At 42.0% G+C, this 24,611-nt stretch overlaps 1 protein-coding gene across 1 annotated transcript in view; it reads right to left on the bottom strand.

Moving 5' to 3' along the window:
• Positions 1 to 24,611, bottom strand: part of TTLL11 (tubulin tyrosine ligase like 11) — a 1,746,306-nt gene that overhangs the window by 448,448 nt on the left and 1,273,247 nt on the right. Inside the window, exon 8 of the mRNA XM_044058582.1 lies at positions 22,854 to 22,960. Within this exon, the coding sequence (XP_043914517.1) occupies positions 22,854 to 22,960 (107 nt within the window). The remainder of the gene's footprint in view (positions 1 to 22,853; positions 22,961 to 24,611) is intronic.

Genomic DNA, 24,611 nt, shown 5'->3' on the forward strand with positions numbered 1-24,611 from the left:
CTCACATACCATATCAGTTTGTTTGAGAATTAACTGGTTGTCAATAAACATGAGACAATTTCTACATTGCCTCAGGATGCCCATATCCACCAAGCTGGTAACAGAGATAGCGGGAAAATTCATATCCAAGGCAACAGACCCTTTTTTATTGATTAGATAGCTGGAGTGAGAATATAAAGCATGTCAGGAGTATTAGGTTTGCAGCTCTGCTTGTCACTGCAAACTAGTTGTCCTGTGTGCAACTAGGTACTGCAGAAACTTCAGTCATGCTTTTACAGGAAAAATGACATGTGAGGTGTCTGAGTCTGTACAGGGCATGGCCAAACACTTGAGGGGAAACTAATACACAAACTCTGAAAATTTAAGAATGAAGTATTTAGGCAGATATTATGAAATTAGAAACAAATCAAGCAGTACTTACTAAAAAGAAAGAGTCAGCTTGTCAAGAAAGATGAAAAGAGGGGAGTCGCATAAATGGTTACTGCTTGGCTACTACTAGTGATGGTCTCGTCTCACACAGCTTCACTCTGCTGGGATACAATGTTCCTTTGCTTCTTCTCTCACTAGAAGCAATGCCAAAATGATAAGCAGGCCACAGCCTGTTTGGATCCACAGTATTGTCTGAGATGATGCAAGGGTCTGTAGGCTAGTTGTAGCCTTTTTCTAGTAGATGGCTTGAATAGCAACCAGACCAATCAGGAATGTTACACACAGACACTCACTGACCAACCAGCAACAGTCAGGAATCAATGCACTCTGCTCCTTATCTCACCAGGAACAGAATATAAGCACAAATTCCAAGCTGTCACCTATGAAACAGTTATTAGGCTTTCTGGTGATCAGCAATCTCCAGGAAATAATGGCCCTGTGCTCCTTCTCTCACCAGGAGAAAAGAGAAGCACTAATCCCAAAATAACTTCTGAAAGGCAGAATGTGGGCTCTCCAGTAACTGGAGGTCTTGCAATAGATGTTTAAAGGTAAGATGAAAAAAATGGGTATATTATAAACACTGCATTGTGCACTAAGTGGTTAGATATGGAAAAGGGGGTAACTAATGTCTATTTGGAGAGCCACTCATTTTAAAAGAGCAAGACAGACTGAAAAGGGGTGGATGCTTTTGTATTCTGGCTCAGCGGAATACAATGGGATAGCCAATAAATTTAAATAGTTGAAGGGGATTGATTTCACAAAAAAAGAAGTTATGTCTTACCATAATGTTCCATCTGTGTTGTTGATCTTCATTCATTCATTACTGATGGGTTATCGGTTCTGTCCTCGGAACCGAGCCGGCCTCATACCAAGCTTGCGTCAGCCAAAACCTCTTGAGCCAAGATCCTAGTCACAATGCTCTGCTCCCTGTTACCTCAGATCGAGTTTGCAAGTTCATAGACAAAAGTAGAGGCTACCTCTGGTCATAACAGTCCTACAATAATGGAAAATATGACAACCACCAGAGGGGAATGGAGGGTGGGGAGTAATGAATGAATGAAGATAAACAACACAGATGGAATGTTATGGTAAGACATAACTTCTTTATCTGATGTTGTTAATCTTTGTTCATTCCTTACTGATAGGACAGAGTCCCCAACTACCTGTATTCCTGGGAGGCCCTCATGGAAGGACATTTCTGAGCACCATGGAAACAAAAGAAACTCTACCTCTGGAGGCCAAATCCAATTTTTAATGAAGAATAAAAGTATGGGGTTTGGCCCAAGTCTCAGCTGAGCAAATGTCATTGAGGGAAGCCCTAGCATGGAAAGCAGCTGAAGTTGCCATAGACCTTGTAGAATGTGCTTTCACTTTTTGAGGCAAGGTGATGTTGTTCTTGTTGTAGCTGAAGGTAATGCAATTTCTCAACCATGATGCCAATGTAACTTTAGAGACAGGATAACCTAGTCTTGGTCCAGAAAAGGCCAGAAATAGTTGGTCTGATTTACGGGTAGATTTTGTTCTGCCCAAATAAAAATGTATTTGCCTGTGAACATCTAGGGAGTGCAGGCAATACTCTCTCTTGCTAGAATGATTAGGAAAAATACTGGGAGGTCAACAGACTGGTTAATTGACTGCTCTGACACCACTTTCGGTAAAAAGGAAGAATTAGTTCTCAGTGAGACTCTATCCTTATGAAAAATAAGGTAAGGGATGTTTGATGCTTGAAGTTCTGACAGACATCTGGCTGATCTGATTGCAACCAGAAACAATGTTTTCCAAGAAAGATACTTTAGATCACATGAAGACGCAGGTTCAAAGTGGGAGCTCTTAGGGCTTGTAGAACCAAGGCCAAAATCCCAAGATTGTACTGGTTCTCTAAAGGGAGGTTTTAGGTGAAAAATGACCTTCAAGAAAGTCTTACAGAGTCTGTGTAGCATAAAGAATCCTGAAAGCCAATATGGAAATTAGAAATGGCAGCTAAATGAACAAGAACAGCAGAGGCTGATACCCCAGATTGAAAAAGATCTGATAAGTAATCTAATACCACCAAAACTGGGGCTGACAAGGGGTCCAATTGTTTGTTCGCTGTCAATAATGTAAACCTTTTCCATTTGCTGAGATAGATTAGCCTGGTGGATGATTTATGAGATGCAATAAGAATATTGTGCACCGGGGAGAAGACGTTAATCTGCTTGACAATCATTGGAAGTGAAGAAGACAAGCTGTCAGCTTCAGGTTTGTTAGACTGGGGTGAGTCAGGCCCTGTAGATGGGAGAGCAATGTCGGGGTTGGATTGAGAATCCATGGTCGATCTAGCAGGTGAGGCTAGAGGAAGGGGAACCAGACTTGTCGAGGTCAATATGGAGCAAGGAGGATCACTTTGCTGTTCCACTGCCATGCTTTCTTCAAAATTTGGGAGATGAGGGGTAGAGGAGGATAAGCATAAAGCAGACCCAAGGGCCAAGCGTGGACTAAAGCGTCTCTCAGTGACTGTCCCTGAGAGGGGATCAGGGCAAAGTAGTTGCTGCACTTGTAGTTGAGTGGGGGGGGGGTGAATAGATCGCAGCAAGGCTGGCCCAAGTGGTTGAACATTTTTGCCACTATCACAGGATTGAGGGACCACTCATGAGGTTGTAGAATGCACCTGCTCAATTTGTCTGCTATCACGTTGGAGCTCCCGGGAATGTGCGTTGCAATTAGAAAGTGGTTGGAAGCTATCGCCCATTGCCATATTCTCAAGGCCTCTCGGCATAATGGATAAGATCTGGTGCCCCCTTGCTTGTTGATGTAGAAGACTACTGACATGTTGTCTGATTGGACTTCAATAGTGCCTGATGGAAGGATTGTGTGGAATACTTGCAAAGCTAATAGCACTGCCTTCAGTTCCAGGACATTGATATGCAAATGGGCCTCTGTCTCCAACCAGGTGCCTTGGACCGAGTTTCTCTGACATAGCCCCCCACCCCATCAGGGAGGCATCTGTGGTCACTGTGGCTTTTGGCTGATGGGGGCTGAAGGGGCAAGACCATTGTTGGAGATTTTGAGACATCCACCAGAGCAAATCTTGCTTGCATCTCTGAATTACACTTATCTGAAAAGACAAAGGATGTTGTAGAGGGTACCACTGAGTGAGAAGTAGCCACTGAAGAAGTCTCATGTGGAACCTGGCCAGAGGAACAATGGTGATCGAGGCTGCCATCGACCACAAGAGTTGAAGTATGGACCGAACAGAGGATTTGTGGTGACAGATTAGTGGCTGCACCTGTTGTCTTATTCTTTGAAGTCTGTGATCCACAAGAGATGCTGTGCAATTCCTCATGTCCAACAGAACTCTGATAAATTCTATGGATTGCGCCAGGGTTGAGTTGGACTTCTCCCAGTTTATAGTGCTTCCCAGGCACTGAGCTGTGAGAAGAGCATAGTCTAGGGCTTCTTCCAGTAGATGCTTAGTGGGGGTGGTAAGGAGCCAGTCGTCTAGGTATGGAAACTCCTGGAATCCTTGAAGTCGCAGGTGAGCGATAACCACTGTCATGCATTTGGTGACCACTCTGGGGGCTGTAGAGAGACCGATGGGCAGTGCTCGAAATTGGTAGTGACTGGCTCCTATGCAGAAGCATAGGTATCTTCTTGAGCACTTGTCCACTTTTATATGGTAATACGCATCTTGAAGATCTACAGAGCACATCCAATTGTCTTCTTCCAGAAGAGGAAGGATAGACTGAACTGTGACCATCCAGAATTACTCTGTTTTTACAAATTTGTTTAGTGAGCTGAGATCTAGAATCAGTCTCCAGTCCCCTGTCTTTTTTGGCACTAAAAAGAACCTTGAGTAAAAACCAGATACTATTTGGTCTGGGGGGACTGTTTGTATGACTCTTTTTTGTAGCAGTTTCGGATGTCGTGTGCTGCTGCTTCCCTTTGACTGGGTGGGACATCGGGTAAGACTCTGGATGAAGTGGGACACAGATGGAAGGGGATGCGGTAGCCTCTGGATATTATTTGTTGTACCAAAAAATTGGTAGCTATGGTTCACTAGGCAGTGGGGTACAAGGAAAAACGATCCCCAACCACTTCCAGAGGTGAGCAGATGGGCAACGTTTCAGGAGCGCTGGTAGGGTTGGCCAGAGAAAGAATCTCTGGAACCCCATTTTCACGGATCTCCCCTGCCCTGAAAGGGGTGTCTTCCACTAGACCTTCCCCCTCTGCCCCTAGGGGAGAACTCGGCATGTGCATCCTGGAAAGAGCCCTTTGATTTCCTGTGAAAAATCTTCCCGCTCCTCTGATTTCTGGAGTAGAATCATTGAGGGGTGGAGTGTCAGACACCAATGGCAGACAGGGTCTTACCATCTTGTTCGCACCTTGCCAGTGTATCTTCAACCTTAGGGCCAAACAATGAAGCGGCCTTGATAGGGGCATTCATGAAGGAAGCCTTAAAGGAGTCCGCAAAGTCGCAAAGGTGCATCCAGGCATGACGTCTCATGACTATGCTTACGCCTGCCACTCTAGCCGCTCCTTCCATTGTGTGTGAAATGAGGTGCATGGAAAAATTGGATATTGATTCTAGGGTCGCTATCTGAGAAGCTATGCTGTCGCACAGTTCATCAGAAACAGCTCCTGCCAAGGTTTCAGAGAATTGGTTGATAAGGTCCCTCTGGAGCCTCGTAAAGTGTGGCAAGTAGTTCAAGGACCTTACAGCGAAGGTCGATGAAGCAAACACATGCTTCCCGAGTCTGTCTATCACTCAGGACTCCTTGTTGGGTGGATGGATAGTCTGGCTCTCTTCTGCCAAGTCTTTTTTGGTTGCAGCCACCACCATCATGGCATCTACTGGAAGACCTTTGGACCAATGGGGATGCTCAGCTGGGGGAGATAAAATCTTGTCAGGCCTCCGAGGTATAGCTTCCAAGGTGTCAGAAGCCTTCCATGCATGCTGGACGAAGAGCTGGACAAGCTCATCAGCCAGTGGGGTAACCCAGAAGGTAGGGGGCCAGGCACGAAAGGCCTGCAGGAATATGGATTCCTCTAAGTAAGGGATGGAGGAATTCCAGTTACCCCTCTGTCTTAGGATCTCGAAGATGTCACCAAAGTACACCTCATCAGAGAGCGAGCATAGGGACCCTTCCCCATCATCAAAGTCTGTATCTTTGATCAAAGACTCCTCAGTGGAATCCATGTGTTTCCTCTTGCATGAAGCCTTGCAAGGGACTTTCTCAGTGGGGAGCTCTGTTGGAAGATTGCAAAGATGGGATCTCCTGAGGGGGAGAAACCTGAGGTCCTTGTGCCCAGAGTTCGATAGTTGCAGCCCGCGACAGCTGCGGCACAGAGGGGGGCAAGGACTCCGACAGGGAGGTTTTGCCAGAAGAGGCAAGTGCCCTCTCCATGGCCTGTTAGGCCAGACTGCCCAAAGAGGGATGGAAGCCCGGAACTGAGCACGACAACCTCGGAACTGGGGTCACACCCAGCTCAGACGAGCAGACCCCCAGTCCAGGAGTCCCAAGAGGACTGTGGAGCATGAGGGGAAGTGGATTCCTGGAGGGTGCCACAGAAAAAATTGGCGTGGAACCAAGAATGCCTACTCCCATGGCACAGCCACTAGCCTGAGAAGGGCCTGGTGCCCAGTGCACTGAGGGGCACAAGGATGACTCTGGCTCCAAAGTGAGGTCCACTGTTGGTGTCAAAGGAATGGAAGCTGCTGTTGGAGGAATGGGCTTCGATGCTTCCCTGGAAGTTGAAGGAGGAGTGTAAGTTGGAGTCTGTGAAGAAATACAGTCACCTGCAAGAAGGAACGCAGCTTTAGATGATTGAGAGAGTCCTCTGGCCAAAAGCAACTGGTCAACAAACCGCAACATATCCTGTTCTGAGAAGCTCCTGGTCAACCTCATAGAGAGACCTGGTGGTGATTCTGGCCTATCTAAAAAGGGGCTATACTGGCTTCCTACAAACAGATCCAGGGAAGGAGAGTACTTAGTCCTTGCTAGTTCGTGTGGTGCAGAGCCCAGAACCGAGGGTGTCTGCACCGAGGAGAATGGTGTCGAGGTTATCTGCGCCGACAAAGGCAGCACCATAGGAGTCGAGGGTGTCTGCACCATAAAGGGCAGTGTGGCAAATGTCTGCACTGATGACTACAGTGCCATCGAGGAAGGTGTCTGCTCCGGTAATGACAGTGCTGAAAAGGACTACACTGAACAGCATGTCGGTGCCAAAGGCATCTGCACCATAGATGAGAGTATCCCAGGGGTTGACAGCATCGGCAAGGACAGAGCCGAAGGAGTCTGCACCAATGGTGTCAAAGGAGACTGTACCTGTAGAGACGGTGTCAATAAAGGCTGCAACGAAACTGTTGGAGCTGTAAGTGTCTGCACTGGGAACTCCGGTGCCAGTAGCAATAAAAAGGACAAAGCTGGAGTAAGAATCAACTGGGGCAGTGCAGAGGCTGGGGGCGAAAGGACCACAGATGGCAGCACCGGGCCTGAAATTTTTACCTTCTTATGAGTCGACTCCTTACAATCTCCAGAGGGAGATGAAGTGAGCAACCTTGAGGAGGAAGAAGAAGAATGCCTCTTACGGGGTTTAGCAGGAGGGGGTGAGCCCTCCGACCCAGAGATAGCCTCACAGAAAGGAGTTTTAAGGAGGCCTTTTAGAATTAATTTATTCTTCCTTTCACTGAGAGTCCTAGTCAAAAAATTTCTACAAATCCCACAAGGAGAGTTCACTGAAAGGTGGGAGACATTCAAGCAATAGACACATAAATCATGGCCATCAGAAAGAGGTAACTTATGTCCGCATTCCGTACATTGTTTGAAACCAACACTATTTTTCTTATCTGACATAATGAAATGAAGGGAGATGTATGACAATACCAAGTGGTTAAGAAAAAACTACCCAGAAGGGTAAGAAAGGGAAAGAAGAAGGATTACCAATGATGGTAATGGAGAATTACCTCAAAGGTAAGAAAAGGAAAATTACTCTAGGGAGAGAGTCTCAAAGTTGTGATAGGGTAGGAGGATAGAGATACTAACTAATAGACAATTTTCTAAACACTAATGACAGAAAAGATTCAAAAAGTGTTCACTTAGCTGGGAGAGAATGGCTTGACATGGCTGTTCAGCAACGCGGCAAACAAGATCTAAGGTAACAGGGAGCAGAGCATTGTGGGTAGAATCATGGCTCGAGAGTTTTTAGCTGATGCGAGCTTGGTATGAGGCCGGCTCGGTTCCGAGGACGGAACCGATAACCCATCAGTAAGGAATGAATGAAGATTAACAACATCCGATTGATAGTTTTGTGCTTACTCACAACAGCCGGTGAAAGGGTAGAGGGAAGGAGATAAGTGGTCAAATTAACATAACAGGCAGGCAACTAGAAAGACAGTTGTGTTTAAAAACACAACAGCAACAGGGTGGGAGCATGAGAAAAAATTCTGTCTGACTCACAAGAGACACAGCTGTGGTCTCTTTCCAAGTTTTAATATGCAGTTCAAAACAGAATACAAGTAAAACACAGTGTAAAGAAAACAAATCACAACATACAAAATAGAAGAAGCCAATAAAGTAATGCAATATACAAGAAATCAAAAGCAAACTAACCTTTCCCTCACAGCAAGTTGTGTCAGAGTCTTGGTGAGCTTTTCCAGTCACTATATCTTCCTCATGTGAAGTCTGGCCAGGGGAAGCACGAAGATCCTTAAGGTTATGCACCCCCAAAGTTGTCAGAAATTCCTTACAGATACATGAGTTTGATTATAGAAAATAACTAGAAGCATTTGAACTTAGTCTGGAGGAAGAAAGACTTTCCAGGACAGAACCTAACAAATATCCCCGGATACAGTTGTGTCAAAAGGGATGAAAGAAAATTTCTGAAGTTGATTTGAAAACCAAGACTGAATAGAAGATTCTGATCAGTTGCTAAATATTACTGACTGCTGAAATGAAGAGTCTGCAAAGATAAAATAATCATTTGATATGGAAATATGTGAAGGTCTAAAAGTCAGCAATAAGGAATGACTAGAACTAGACACTTTGTGAAAATCTTTGGTGTGGAAAAATTCAAAGACAGGAAACTGACTGGCTGTGTCTGCTTACCCTAGCTTAACAAATGCCTGAACTTTTCACCACTAGAAATGCAATTATAGGCATCCTTAAAGACTAGCTTTACCATGAAAGCTATAGGGGGAGGACAGGTACAGAGGACTGAAGGGAATTAGAAAGCAAAGGTCTAGTACAGGCTTCTATGATCAATTCTCTTTTAAAGGCCTTTGCCCAAGTAACAGTGAGACACTGGTTCGATCACTTCCTGTGCGAATATCTGGTGTGAAATGGGAGGAAAAATAAGAGGCTTGTTTCACTGGGTAAGAAGGAATCCCCGGAAGCAGAGAGAGAGAAATTTCCATTGCCCAGTGTACTCTAGCTGGATTATAGCTAAAAGCATTTGTCTGTAGCAATCTGGTTCCACAAGGAAAAAGCAGCAGCAGCCTCAGAGAGACTTAGAGGGTGCAATGGTGGGGAAGAATCTGAACATGCAGACAGTCACATTGACTTAAAACATGCGGATAGTCTTGCTGACTTAGAACATGCAGATAGTCATGCTGACTTAGAGGACTTTGCTTGGCTTGTTGAAAGCATGCTTGTCAGCTCCTTGCTGATAAAATCACCTACTGAAAAAAAGGAAGGTGAGGAAGAAGTAAAATTACTAATAGCTCTGAAAAAGGAGGGTTGACAATCTGAGGAACTCCTTGAATCAGCTTTCCTCTTTAACCACATTTCTTTACCACCTCACCTTCAGAAGTGCTACACAGAATTATTTTATCTAAGGGAGCATTTAAAACATCAGTCTTAACATTTTCAGCAAGGTTTTGAGAATAAAACCAAGCAAATATTGTCAATACTAATCTTGAGCCAGCAGGTCCTGAGGAAGAAACAGCAGCATCAATAGCACACTTAAAATATTCTTAGTAACCTGAGAAGCAGATGTCACAGAGGCACTGAAAGAATGTTTTACTGCATGTTGTCAAAATAAATACATAAACAAAGGCAACTTTAGCCTAAGAGCAAGATAGTCTAGAATCATAAATGTTACGGTACTAGTAGAATACATTTCTTCCCCATCCTTGGCAGACAGAATGGAGTTAACAGCAGTAGCCTGTTCAGCAGAAGCAGTGTTAGATAGAGAAATCACTGCGGTGTCTGCTTTAGGGTAAGAAAACAAATACTCAGGAGTTTAACATACTCCGTATAACCTGTCAAACTTGCTAGAGGCAGGAGACTGATTATTAGGTCAGCAACATGCAGTGAGAAAAAAACATTCGCGAAAGCAGACAACAAGGGGAGGAGCAGCTGCAATATCAGGCATATCCAAATTTAACAAAAACATAAACCACATTCAGTGCAGTAGGACTTTCACTCACATCACACATACTTTTCCCAGAGTAGAAATTCCTTAAGAAACACCCCACTCCATACAATGCATGCTCTTCAGACTGAAAATTCAAGTCAGAAAATGCAAGAAGGCAAGAAAAAAGTACTAATGAGCCACTTAGCAAATCACAGTAAATCTCGGTTCATAGAACTAGAAATAGAAATAAAAATAGGAGACTGGAAAGTTTTCTCACAATGTTCTCTTTTCTTGGGAATGTCACCGGAAAATGACAGACTTTTAGAAGGCAGGTTAACTATCTTGGCTAAATGAAGAACTTTCACTTGCTCCTCCACCTGAGCATGACAACAGTGACAACTACCCCTACAGCTGCAGAGGATGTGGCAACCCCCTGGTCTCTGGTGGCTGCATATGCTACAGCAAGGGGACTGGGTGCAAAGATGAGTGGCCTGATTTTAGAACATGCTTCCACATAAGTCACCCACCAGCAGCTGATACAAAACGGGATACAGCATGACACCCAAGACTCCCAGACAAGTTAGTTGTTCTTCCAGACAGAGAAAGGTAAAGCTGTGGAGACTGGTAGTTGCTCCATCTGTAAACCAAGAAAGGGACCTCAAAGTTGCATAGTGTAGCCCAGACGAATCAGTAAAAGATAAATTAGAGAAAAAGCGGTTATGGTTTAAGTCAACCACTGACAGTCCACCACAAACATGGCATTCTGCATGGAAAACACCACTACACAAAACTCAAATAAAAGTTTAGTAAAAAGAAAAATCAACTTTTTTGTCACTGAAAGTTCACATCAGCATTTAAACATCATCTCCATTAGAAATGCAAAGACAATTCTAAAATATTATGTGTCCTAGCTAAATACAATACTTTAGACAGAAAAATGTATGCTTTCCTCAGAAAAATATTTTCATTAAAGGTTTTCCTCATCTGGGGACTTATTTGCCCAGTCTTGAAGGATCACTATCTGACTGACAATTCTACTGGGCCCATCAAAGGAATGCTCTTTAGTAGCAAAAAAGTTTTAAAGATTTTTGTACGTCAGCTGCCTTTTTTATGGATCTCCCTAAGAGCTCCTGATAGTTGGAGTGTGTGGAAGGTGCCCTTAAGCTTTGAAAAGCTGGCCGGTCATGAAGGAATAGGAGGCTCTCAATAATAATCTGCTCAAGCAACAGAGACCTCCAAAGCCGAAACGCAACCCCCCCAGCACAACCCAAATGACACATAGTCCACATACTCAGTGTGCCAATAAACTACAGCCCATCAGGCAAACCAACAAACCAACATACTAGTCATAGGTGACTCTATAGTCAGGCACACTGATGTCCCACTCACCAGGCTAAAAAGGAGAAGGTTACTGTCAGCTGCCTGTTGGGTGCCAGGATCCGCCACATAATCCATCAGGTCACTCCACAACAAGTACAAATATGACTCTGTCATTGTCCATATTGGTGTGAATGACCTGAGACGTACCTCCCTGGACTACATGAAAAGAGACATGGAAGAGTTCTCTGATCTTGTAGCCCAGGCAGGTATGACCCTAGCCCTGAGTAGCATCCTGCCATCACCCAGAATGATACTGCAGTGCAAGGACAAAATGATTGACTTCAACAACTGGCTAAGCTTCTGGTGTCATTCTAAGGGGATCCAGTATCTGTCTGCCTGGGACAACAAGGTCAACAGACCACGAGGCTTTGCCAGATATGGCCTGCACCTGTTGCTCCTGGGATTCTAGATACTGGCTAAGGCTATTGCCGCCCCTATAGGGCCTTTTTTAGATAAGGTTCATATAACAAATTCCCCACCATAACAGGAACAGGCAAGCAAAAACTGACGGTAATGCTACTCAATGCTAGAAGTCTAAATGTCAAAATGCACTCACTTGAGGCACTCCTTAAAATGGAGAACATCGATATCTGTGCAGTGACTGAGACCTGGTTCAAGGCTCCAGAGATCACTCCTGCATTACCAGGCTATAACTCATACCACACTTTTCAGCTGTCTAACCTGGACCAGAACACCAAAGGCGGAGTCGTGTCCATATTCATTAAGGATATCCACACCTCCAGGCCAGTTGCACAACATAATGCATCCGAGGTTATCCAAGTGCAACTAACTCTGGGCAAAACTGCAATCCAAATTGTAGCTTGCTACAGATCTCCCACCATGCACCAGGATTCCCACTCCTCTTTTCTTGATATACTGGAAAATATTAGGGTTCAACCAAACACTCTAATAATGGGCAATTTAAACTACCCCACCATTAACTTGGAAAACTACTCTTGTAGCAACTCATTCGCTCAACGCTTTCTGGAATTCATTAACTCCAATGCCCTGGATCAACGTATCCACACCCCCACCAGGGGCAACAATATCCTAGACCTAGTCATTACCAACATGAGTGATCGGTGTTCCACACCTGAAATCAACTCCTCGTTGGTCATATATGACCATAAGCTAATCACCCTAGATATCTGCATCCCACCCCCACTCACCATTAAGGAAACCACTGTAAAAAATTTCTCTAAAGCCAACTTCATGCTTCTTAAGACAGAAGTGACAAACTTCATGACACCCATGCAGATGGACAATACAGTTACGACTGCTGAATCCTACACAAATACACTCTATAAGCACTTACATGAGTGCATGGATCATGCTATCCCAAACAGAACCAAGACGCTATCCTCCAAAAAAAGGAAGCCAATCTGGTGACCCCTTGCCATAAACAAACTCTACAACAGAAGGAAGAAACTATTGCAAAACAGAGTAAAATCCCACAAGTGGAGGAGCTCCTGGGTCAGCCTCAGTAAGAGGCTGAGATCCCTTATAAGATCCTCCAAAGCTAAATACGAAAACAAAATCACCACTGATTCTAAGGGGAACCACAAAGCATTCTATAGCTATGTCAAGAATCTCAATGGCAACACCCAGATCTGCTCTGAATTACAGTACAACGGCACAAAAATTACAGGACCAACTGATATTGCCAACATCCTGGCAGATAGGTTCAGTGCTAACTTTACCCCCCCTCTCACCCCATAAAGGGCCCATATCTATACAGGAAGAATGCAGAGTCACTGTAATCACATCTATGCAGGTAAAAGCTGCACTCTCTAAAACCAAAAACACAGCATCCATGGGACCGGACAAAATGCCAGGCTGCATTTTACATGAACTTCAGAACGAACTGGCTCCCCATCTAAGCATCATGTTCAATCATAGTCTCACATTAGGCTTTGTGCCAACTGAATGGCGCACAGCAACAGTTATCCCACTCCACAAAGGGGGAGCCACCACTGATCCTGGGAACTATCTCCCTATTAGCCTGATGAGCCTGGTCTGCAAGGCCATGGAACGTATCATCATGGAACTCATAAACAAAGACATTGGTAACCTCCAAACTATGGACCCCACCCAGTTCAGGTTTGTGAAAGGCAGATCATGCCTTCTGAACCTGATTGACTTCTTTGAGGCAGTCACCAAAGCCGTAGACAAGGGTAAGGTGGTTCACACAGCCTATCTTGACCTCACCGAGGCTTTTGACACCATCCCCCATTATGGAATTATTGATAAACTCACTAAACTAGGCAAAAATCCCTATGTCACAAGATGGGTTGCCAACTGGCTCACTGACAGAACCCACACTAAAAGTTGCAGACTCCAAATCTGACTTCAAACCAGTGACAAGTGGAGTATCACAGGGTTCAGTCCTGGGACCTCTCCTGTTTGGTATCTAATTCCCTGAAGTACAGGCTAACACAGAAGGCCTCTGGATAATGAAGTTCACAGATGACTGCAAACTAGGAGCCATAGTAGAGTCCCCAAATGATGTGGACATCCTACAGAAGGGCCTCACTGAGACAGATGCCTGGTGTCAGAGGCATGGCCTCAAGCTCAATGCCAAAAAGTGCATTGTCATCCCCTTTGGTAAAAACTTTGTACCCATGAACTACCACATAAATGTCAGTCTACTTAATGCCAAATGTGTGATAAGAGACCTTGGGACCCAGGTGGACCGTAGTCCCTCCTTTGATAATCACATCACCACAGTAGTCAGGAAATCTTTCTATGTGGCACACCTCATCACAAAAAGGTTCTCATCCAGGAAAGAAGAGGTCATTGTTCCCCTCTACTTGGCATTCAATAGACCCATTATAGAGTTCAACTGCCCTTTTGGAATGTACCTCACAAGACATCTGCAGCAGCTGGAAAGGCCACAGAAGTACCTCACAAAGAGGATTACTGGCCTCAAACAGATGCCCTACACTGACTGTCTCAAAAAACTCCAGCTTTACTCTGTAGCATATCGCCTACTCCAAGGAGATCACTGCCTAACATATAAAGCTATGTTAAACCCAGAGCTGTTGGACATGCTACACCTTAAGAAATCCCAATCCCTCCGAGCTACATGCTCTAGGGAACCTAAACCTTGTCACCACAATAAAGAGGATATGCTGGAGGGATAGATTCCTGTCCCAGAGACTTCCTATATTCTGGAACAAGCTACCCATCTATGTCAAGCAAAGTTCCTCATTAGTACTCTTCAAGAAAAATCTTGATGAGTGGATGGGAAATAGGAAATACACCCCGGGGATCACTTCCATGGCTCTGCTCGACAGGGGCACAGGAAATGAACTTATCTGGGTGGCGTAAGCCAGGAAACCGTGTTGGTTAGGCTTACTTAGGCCCTTGGGCCGATAGCCTAATACCTACCTATAAATCTATGAACAAAAAAGTATAGCATTCTCGCCTTTCTAAAATACTCTCACACCTACAACTGGCAGCAAACACAGTTGTTACCCTACTCCATACTGACCACATCAGTCAAGAATACCATTTTCCACCATTTTGCAACAGCAGTTAGGAAGTTCATTCATCTAGCTAACAGATTTCAAAATAAATGTCACCCAAGTCAAAGGTTATTATTGCCCTTAAGTACAATACCCTAATTAGATGAAATATTGTGTACAATGTACCCTTCCTCATTTACGTAGCCAGAGATATCATGCAGTTAAGAAAGCTCCAAAGGTTCTTGATGAAAAAAAGCTATTTGCCTATAAACCCTTTGTTACCAAACAGTCTAGAAGCTTTATACCTATGCAATTTATCTTAAATACTCCTGTACACAGATTTATGACTGGCATCCCATGCCATCAAAGACCCCAAAGACCTCTTATACCTTCAGAGGAAGAACCACTACAGAAACACCTGAACCAAGGATTTGAACCTCCACCAACATATAAATACAAAAAGTTGAAGGGATAGATTCACTACCTAGTAGTTACCCCATCTCTGGAGTAAATTTCCCCACATGTTAAGTAGGGTGATGCCCTTGGCTCTTACAGGACTAACCTAGACAACTGAATGGGTACCCCCAAGTTCATCCACGGTCTGAGATGTTTTATCCTCCTATAAGTATATCTTGAAAGTGGTATTTGGCAAGGTGGGCATTGTCATCAAGATTACTTGCTTTATATTTCCTATGATCTTATGGACAAAATCAGTCTGGTGGGAATCGGAATTACAATTAATTTAGTCTATTCTTACGAGTACAAAGGAGGAATAAAATCTTCAGCTTATGAAATCTAAATTGTAGTTACTGTTTTCCCATACATCTTTGTTTAACACACAATTTCATTTGAATTACTATAACATTTTATTGAAAAAAATAACACATAATATGTGAGACACAAGCCAGTGCAAACATCTCAAGTCATAAAAATATATCTATAAACTAACTGATAATACATACTTAACATACTAAAAACAATGACTTTGAAGTAATGATCTTGATGATGAAGTTAGACATTTATTTTGTGAATTACTAAGTCCCATTTATTTTTTGATTTCTTAGTTTCATTGTTTGCACAGCAAGGTCTTCTTGGTAATGCCAAATTTGTTGCCTTTTTAGAAGAGCACTTACTTACTTATATAACAGTTTCAATACTACACGTCACATTATGGTAATTATCAAAGTAAGATATTCTGCCTCTAGGAACCAGATGCTAAAACGATTTTCCATGAAGAATCTCCTATTTCTGCCTTTAAAATGAATATGTAGTTCATTAATTTAATTATGGAGGCATTTTAGGTTCTGTCCATTATGATATTATATCAACAAGCTGCCATTCTATGAATTATATAAGGGTCATTACAAGGAAAACAAAACACAAAAGTAATGTGCTTTTTATATAAAACACATACTGTTCATAAAAATCTATTTGTTTTTCTTACAGAAGATAGTTAAGTTACCCTAAGAATGAAAATATACATCCAAAAAGATGTAGGTAACACAAAATTAATCAAGAGAAGGAGATGACAGAGAGGATCTGGGATTCCAAAACAGTGAAAGTAAATAATGAAAAATAGATTTAAGCTGGCATTTGCTAATGGTCTGATCTTTGCATATCTCCCCCCTCCCCAAGGGAGCACTATTGCAACTTATCAGGAGCTTTGGGGCTACATGTAAGACTCCTTCTGGAGATTTAAGAATGGTTTTAAGAATGCCTTCTCAGCTGTACAAATTCTGAGTATCAGTAATGCCAGACCAACTATTTCTATGTTGTATCATTAGTTTTATGTAAGCTAAAAGACTTTTTCATGAGAGTAAAATATCAATGTCAAGACAAACATAGATAGCATATTAAAGGCCATCATTTGGAGAGGCCCCCCTTTTTGAAGAAAGTTTAAAAATCTTACAAATGTAAGACACTCCAACCCTGCAATGGCCCAGTAAGATTTATGACTGGGGCCTGTCTTGGATAGATATCATTATATCCACAAACCACCTAGTCTCACATACTTTGGTTGTATCCCAAAAATCTAACACTATAGTAAATGATGCAACCCTAGATGTCAAAAGAATAGGCCTAATAGACAGATCTGAATCCACTTTCTGTCTATGGGATCCACTTCCTACTCATTTTAAGTTACCCTTGTGGCCATAATTTGTCCCAGACTCATGAATTCCATGTTATATGCTGTCATCCTTAAGTAATGGAAAAATATAGAGACTGTGATATGCAAAAACATGTACATTTATGAATGCAGCATGTTTAACTCTCATTTTAAGGATCTATATTAGAACATCAAAGTTTCATAACTTTGAATGTTCTAATATCGACCCCTATTCAGCGAACGCTGAAAATAGTGAAGCTACAGAAAATCAAATTTTTTCCTAGGGAAAGAATTCGGTTGCCCGTTTCTGTCGCTTCGCTATTTTCAGTGCTGTGGTGGAAAGTTATGGGTTGGGTTCAGGTAAGTGTGCGATTGGGCACGTGTTAGGTGAGTTAGGGTTAGGGTGCGGGTTAGGTATGTGTGCGATTGTGTGGACGTTAGGGCAGATTAGGTGAGTTAGGGTTAGGGCGCGGGTGAGGTGAGTGTGCAATAGTGACGGACCTTAGGGTTTGGGTTAAGGTAAGTGGATAGTTAGTGGTGTATGTACAGTTTAGTGTAGGGTTAGATGTAAGATTTTAGGTGTGTGTGTGTGGATTGCTGTTTGTTTGGTGTGCTTGTGTTGTGTGTTTGTTTGGTGTGCTTGTGTTGTGTGTATGTGTTTTGGAACAGCAAATTTTTTCCCTAGGAAAAAATGTGCTGTTCTGCATGTTCGATGTTGTCAGCTTTCGCTGAATAGGGGTCGATATTAGAACATTCAAAGTTTTGAAACATCGATGTTCTAATATAGACCCCATTTTAAACCATATCCTTAAGACCTACAGCAGAACATCTGGTGGAATATTTTTTATTTTCTTTTTTTCAGCTGGGACAAAGCACAGAACCAAATTGTTGATAACCAGTAGTAAGTATGAACTGGCACCTCACCTAAGTGCCATGTTTAATCATAGCCTCACCTCAGGTTTTGTGTCCACTGAGTGGTGCACACCTACAGTTATCCCACTCCACAAGGGGGGGATCTAACTTGGATCCTGGGAACTACCACCCCGTCAATCTGATGAGCTTGATCTGCAAGGCCATGGAACGTATTATCATGGAACTTATAAACAAAGACACTGGCAACCTTCAAACACTGGACCCCACCCAGTTTGGGTTCGTGAAGGGCCGATTTTGTCTCCTGAACCTGACTGACTTCTTCAAATCAATCTCCAGAGCTGTAGACGAGGGTAAGTCAGTCCACACAGCCTATCTGGACCTCACCAAGGCCTTTAACACCATCCCCCACTCTGGAATTATAGATAAACTTATTAAGCTGGGCATTAATCTCTACGTCACTCGATGGGTTGCCAACTGGCTTACTGACAGAACCCACACTGTAAAAGTAGCCAACTCCAAATCCAGCTCCAGGCAAGTGACAAGTGGAGTACCTCAGGGTTCAGTCCTGGGACCGCTCTTGTTTGGCATCTACTTCTCTGAACTACAGGCCAACACTAAGGGACTCTGGCTAACAAAGTTCGCAGATGACTGCAAACTGGGAGCCATTACTGAATCCCCAAATTATGTGGATATTCTACAAAAGGGCCTTACAGAAACAGATGCTTGATGCCAGAGCCATGGGCTCAAGCTCAATGCCAAGAAATGTATAGTTATCCTCTTTGGGAAAAAACATGTACCCATGAATTACCACATAGGTGGCAGTACACTAAACACCGAAAGTTTGATAAGAGACTGAGGGACACAGGTGGACAGTGTCTCACCTTCGATAACCACATTGCCACAACAGTCAGGAAATCCTTCTGTGTGGCACACCTCATCACTAAGGGCTTTTCATCCAGAAAAAAAGGAGGTCATTGTCCCACTGTACTCATCCCTCATTAGACCCATTATAGAATACAATGCCCTGTTTGGTATGTACCTCTCAAGACATCTGCAACAACTGGAAAGGCCGCAGAAATACCTCACTAAAAGAATCACAGTCCTAAAGCAGATGCCCTATGCTTACCGTCTAAAAAAACTCCAGCTATACTCTGTCGCATACCGTCTACTCAGAGGTGATCTCTGCTTAACATGCAAGGCCATGTCAAACCCAGAGCTGTTGGACATGCTACACTTAAAGAAATCCCAATCCCTCAGAGCCACAAGCTCCAGGGATCTAAACCTTGTCATCACAATGAACAAAACATGCTGGAGGGATAGGTTCCTGACCCAGAGACTCCCCAGACTCTGGAATAGACTGCTCATACATGTCAAGCAGAGTGCTTCTTTGGCCCTCTTCAAAAGGAACCTTGACGATTGGATGGGAGATAGGAAATTCACCCTGGGGATCATGTCAGTCACCCTGCTAGACAGGGGTCCAGGGAAGTAAATATTGTGGGAAGAAATAGCCAGGGAATTGTTATGGTTAGGCTTGTATTGGCCCTAGGGCTGATAGCCTAGTACCAACCTATGAACCTAAGTACATGAGTGCTAGCCCACAGTCTCAATTTTTTCTCTTTTCTTTCCACTGTTTGCACCACTGTCTGCTGATCATTATCATTGATCACCATTATTCAGATAGCCATCTTGGGTGATTAAAATGTTTTCACGCAAGTACTAACATTTTCCCCATGGTTATTCAGCTCATGGAGTGGAAGGGGGTGTTTGATGGTCTGACCTCACTGGTTGTCCCTCACTTCCATGAAGGATATTGCCAACAAGCAACCCCATTCCCCCAAGCTCAGGAGTTGGTCTTCCTGATCTCCACTAGAAAAACTGCACTTCCCCATGTGCTCCCCAAGCATCTGCATCCTTTTCCTCCCAATGGGAGAGGCCAGCAAGCCATGATCCTTTACTCTTCTCCCTTGCTGCTTGTCTCCTCCAGGGATGGGCTGCTATTTAATCCCTGGTCATGTCTTCACCACTCTGTGCCACAAAGCCACACATCTCACAGAATTGCATGAGTATGGATAGAAAGGTTGCACTTTCATGGTTAAAGCTTTATATCAGAATTTGATCTATTCACAGAGTGTGCTGTATTCCAGTTGTTCTTGTAAATGTTTGTTTTTGAGGACACAATGTGTTGTATCAATACTGGGATTTTAGGCTATTTCTTCTCTTTTTTTATTAATACTGGTGGGATGCAGCCAATACTGTTTTGTAGTATACTTTATGTCTTCATTTGTTATCATCAGTAAAGCCTTGCTTAAAGTAACAAAAGGACAAAGGGAGTCTTGGAACAGACTATGCTGTCCAGTCTTCTCCATGTAGCTACAAAAACTACTAAAGGGAAGAAAGTGGGATACTAACGGGGGGGGGGGGCTGTTGTGTACAATGGATATGGGCAAGAGTTAGTTAGGAACAGGAAGGGACAGGTCTCATGGGATAAAAAAAGAGGAGCAGATAAGGCTAACCCTCTTTTCCAGTGAGCTAGCAGAAGAACTAATCCACCACCATGTCTCAAAGTGGCAGGGACAAAGGTGGAAGGATCTACTGAGGTGAGGTTTTCCACAACCACAGAAGACAGGGTGAAACTGGGAGCACATCTGTATGCCTACCACAGGTTTAGAGGCAATGTAGCAATTACTGGTGACAGTATCGCTATATCATAATGGCAGGTGGATGCCTCCCAGCATTATAAGTGGCAGGGCTTGAGGCCTAGTAACCAAATGATAGAAATGGAGAACTAAGGATTGAGGCAGGGGGTACCTCACCCAGCCAACTGGTGTATACTTGGCAGGTAGGCACTTCTCAAAGTAGAAATCAACACTGGAGTGGGTAAATTACTCCCAGCAAACAAAAAGGTAATAAAGGAAAGGGGTGGGTGGATGCCTCCCCATCAAGTGTAGGGTAACGGAGACTACTGCACTAAGACTGTACATCATGTAAATAAAATGAGTGAAATATAGACGTTATGATACCAGCAACCGTCAATAAGACTAATAACTTCAATTGTTAAGGTTGTTTGCTCAAGAAAAAGAATGTATAGTGTGCTAAATAAAGTCCTGGTTGAGCTCCAAAAACATCTAATATATTTGTAGTGAAAATATTAGAGTGAGGATCCTAGATGTTGTACTACAGCTAACAGACAAAGACTTGCACAGTAAAAAAATGTCAGAGAACACTTAAGAAAGCATTCAAGACACGTACATTTGTTTATACTTACATCAGCTTTGTCTGGCATTGAGCACAATGCTCTTCGGCACAATGTGGAGCTGAATTTTGTAGCCTCACTAAGCACTACAATACTAGAACGAATCATATTTGATAAACAAGATAATTAATGCTATCAGTGCATTTGGTACGGTCATTTTTCTTGGAACTCTCTAGTGAAACGTGATGACAGCATACGAGTTTGAAGAGATTATGATGATTATTTTCTGATGATAGGATGATTTACATGGCAAGATGAAATGATAAATGTGAATGTTACTATGTTTGCATTGTTAGAAATAAGTGTAAGTCTTTCATATGGAAGTATGAGATGACGTGGGCCTTAAATTATTTGTAACAGTGTTCAATAAGAAGGGTGCTAGAATTCAGAAAGCTATTTGATTCAAATGAACTGATTCACTGATTCAGGACAGATCTCTGCTCATGTCCAACAATTACTAAAGACTCTCTTCATTTATTTTCTTACAGTCTACAATCATAAACTTGAATATTCAGTTACATAGCTGCACCTTAATCACACACCACATATAGCACATTAATAAAGCTTTTGATAATTTAGTGCTTAGTATCAACACTAATATTAGTATACTTTTTTACCAAAATTGCTTTTCTTTAACGGATATAAGTTCAAATATGGAATCACACAGCCAAGCAACTCTTATTTTCAGGAATATCCTTCAGTTTGCCACTAAACTTTAATGTACATATTACGTTTTTCCTCACTAAAATAGGTCATAGTAAACTCAGAGGATATAGTGTTAATTTGGACTTTAAAAAGAGTACTAAATTGCATTCTCTTACATTTAATACACTGTAACAACACAAGTAAAGAAGACAGTTTTCAGCAGTTGCATAGTGGCGTGAACAGGGCAGCTGCCTCAGGAACAAGGTGCTAGGAAAGATGCCAATTGATCATTAGGACATTACTGGTACTCATTTTTGTACAGAAATGAACTTTGATACTGCTTTTCTGCAGTACTGAAGTGCTTCAATGCTTCATGCGTAAAATAAGTTGTAGCAAGCCTTTTGCTATAGATGTTGCAAGCAGCTTGCCATAGATATATATATATATATATATATATATATATATATATATATATATATATATATATTTTTTTTTTTTTTTGCTCCTCATTTGAATTGAGGGGCTGGGGTGCAGAAATGGGACAAGATTGGCATCTGAGTTTTATGAGTACCAATCACATACATCATGGACTTTTTTCCCCTCAATTTACATTTGAGGGAGCACTAGATGAGCCAGCTACAGCTCTGGTTTTCAATATTAAGAATTCCCACCCTCGTAGTTTGAGTATGTTTTTCATTATGACAGTCTATGTCTATCACTGTTCCTATTGTTGACCTGTCTGCTTCATTTCACTTCTAACATTTGAAAGGTAACCACAAATTGTGATTTGTTTTGTTTATGTCCAGTGGGCAAACACGCATAATGCAGATAACGTATTCTTAGAAATTCTGCAGTTAGAAAGCCATATCTTGATTTTAGTTTACATGTATAAACTTATCAAATACTTCTTATATTTCCAGCTCACAGTACCACACTTTGTATTTACAGTAAAGAAAAATGTGCTTCAACTTCATATATCAGTAATAACGTTTCATGACTGTACATATATTTCTGATACTGAGTGAGTAAATGAACAAAGGAGTAAGTGATTACCCATGCACTTGGATCAAACCATTATTTATGTGTGTTTTAGCATAAAACATATTCATAAGTTAATTGTTTCATATGTTTTTACTAAACCTACAGCCAAAGGAGACCATTGAGAAGCCGAATGACATATTTAACAACACTGCATATTAAAATACTAAGTTCAATGTCTGAGGTTTTAGTACACCTATAATTAAGACTGACCCAATAAGAACAGAAATACAGTATTAAAAATAATCTGTTGTTCTTAAGTAATTCATTTACAGGAAAAAAGAAAAGCAGATTTAAGCATACAGAAATTAGTTTAAGGTCACCTTACCAGGCTCTCTTTGGTCATATCCAGTGCTGCTCCATCTTCTTGTTATATCAATGTAAAGAATATCCACAGACGCCATTGACAAGCTGCTGTTGCTAAGTTTGCAACACCTGTAACAAGCAGACAAAGAATTTAGATGCTAAGCCAATAAATAATCCAGAAATATATGAACACTACTACTTATTCAGACAACCCCAAAGAAACTGTGTAATAAACCAAGAAAGAGAAAAAAAATGTCATATCAATAATATGAATATCCATGGGTGGGAAACAAAAACACTTACTCCATTTCATAGTGCAGTCTACACTACATTATTTACCTCTACTATGAACCTCATCAGTTAGTGCTAGTTGTGTGTGGAGCACTGGTTTTCACCAGTGGTATAACAATCTGGCAAGATATGCAGACTAGTTCAAGCAGAGAGGAAGCAACTCCATAGTCTGGGTGGGATAAGTAGTAAACATAGTCCCCTCCAAGCAATATAGTGCTGCACAAACAATATATATATATATATATATATATATATATATAGAGAGAGAGAGAGAGAGAGTGTTATCTAGGACTATTTAATGAAAGTTCAATAGTCCGAATCCACAATCACCAAACACACTTTAACGAAAGCGCTTTCACTGAAAAAGCATTTTCGTTAAAGTGTGTTGAAAAAAAATAAATAAATAAATCTACTTTTATGCAGGGGGGCAAGCCCCCCTGCACCCCCCATGTGGGGGGCTGTGCCCTCCCACACCCTCTTCTTTCATTTTCTCATTCCGAGATTGCACTACAATAAGGAAAAGGGACTAGTCCCTTGTCCACACTGTAGTACGATCTCCGCAACAGTCATTCCCCCACGACTCCGTCTAGCTGTAGGCATACTTCCGCGAAAGTGCTTTTTCGGTAAAAGCACTTTTGTGGAAGTATGCCCGGCTGTTTGTGCTTCGGTGAAAAGTTCCTTCGAGGATCAGTACCGATCCCATATATATATATATATATATATATATATACATATATATATATATATATATATATATATATATATATATATATACATTTGTATCCATTCCTTCCAATCCATGCAATGTTCACATAAATGCTTGTGACAAAGATGCCGCTAATCATACCTGTCAACCTCTTAGCACAAGAAATCTGGACAAGTCCAAAAATAATGGCAGGACAAAGGCCAAAAACTAAGGACACATTTTAAATATTGTTCTTATAAACTTAGAAAGTTGCTACAATAAAAGGTTTTATCTTATCATTCACTTTCTGAAGAATATGAAGTCTGAAACCCAAATGTATATCATTATTTCATGAATTCAATCCTTATGGATTTGCCAGAAAACCATAAATGTATGGAGAACAGACCAAAAATATGAGGCAATTATATGAACATTCTGCAAAAATCTGGACAGTTGAGAGGTATGTCCCCAATGTATGATTAATTTAATTAATTTTTAGGGTTGCCATTCTCATCCAATAAGAAGACAAAAATGTTCACTGTCCATGTGCACTCCCACTACCTTTCAAATTTAAGACGCTGCACATATATTAAAGGTACGCCCTTCAATAGTTGCGCAATTATACATACGGTCTCTGTTTGGATCACCTCATTTGCACCTTCTTACCAGCAGCACAAATATACATGTGCTTATTGCCCATGGTAACCCACATGTCCCGCATATATGACTCTGATCAAAGTTGAAGGGTACCCTCATCCCACACATCTTTTTTTAATTAACTGAAAAATAACCTCAATTACTGGC

This window comes from Protopterus annectens, chromosome 16.part0 (genome assembly GCF_019279795.1).
Source record: "Protopterus annectens isolate FY-2018-M chromosome 16.part0, PAN1.0, whole genome shotgun sequence".
NCBI classification, from domain to species: Eukaryota; Metazoa; Chordata; order Ceratodontiformes; family Protopteridae; genus Protopterus; species Protopterus annectens.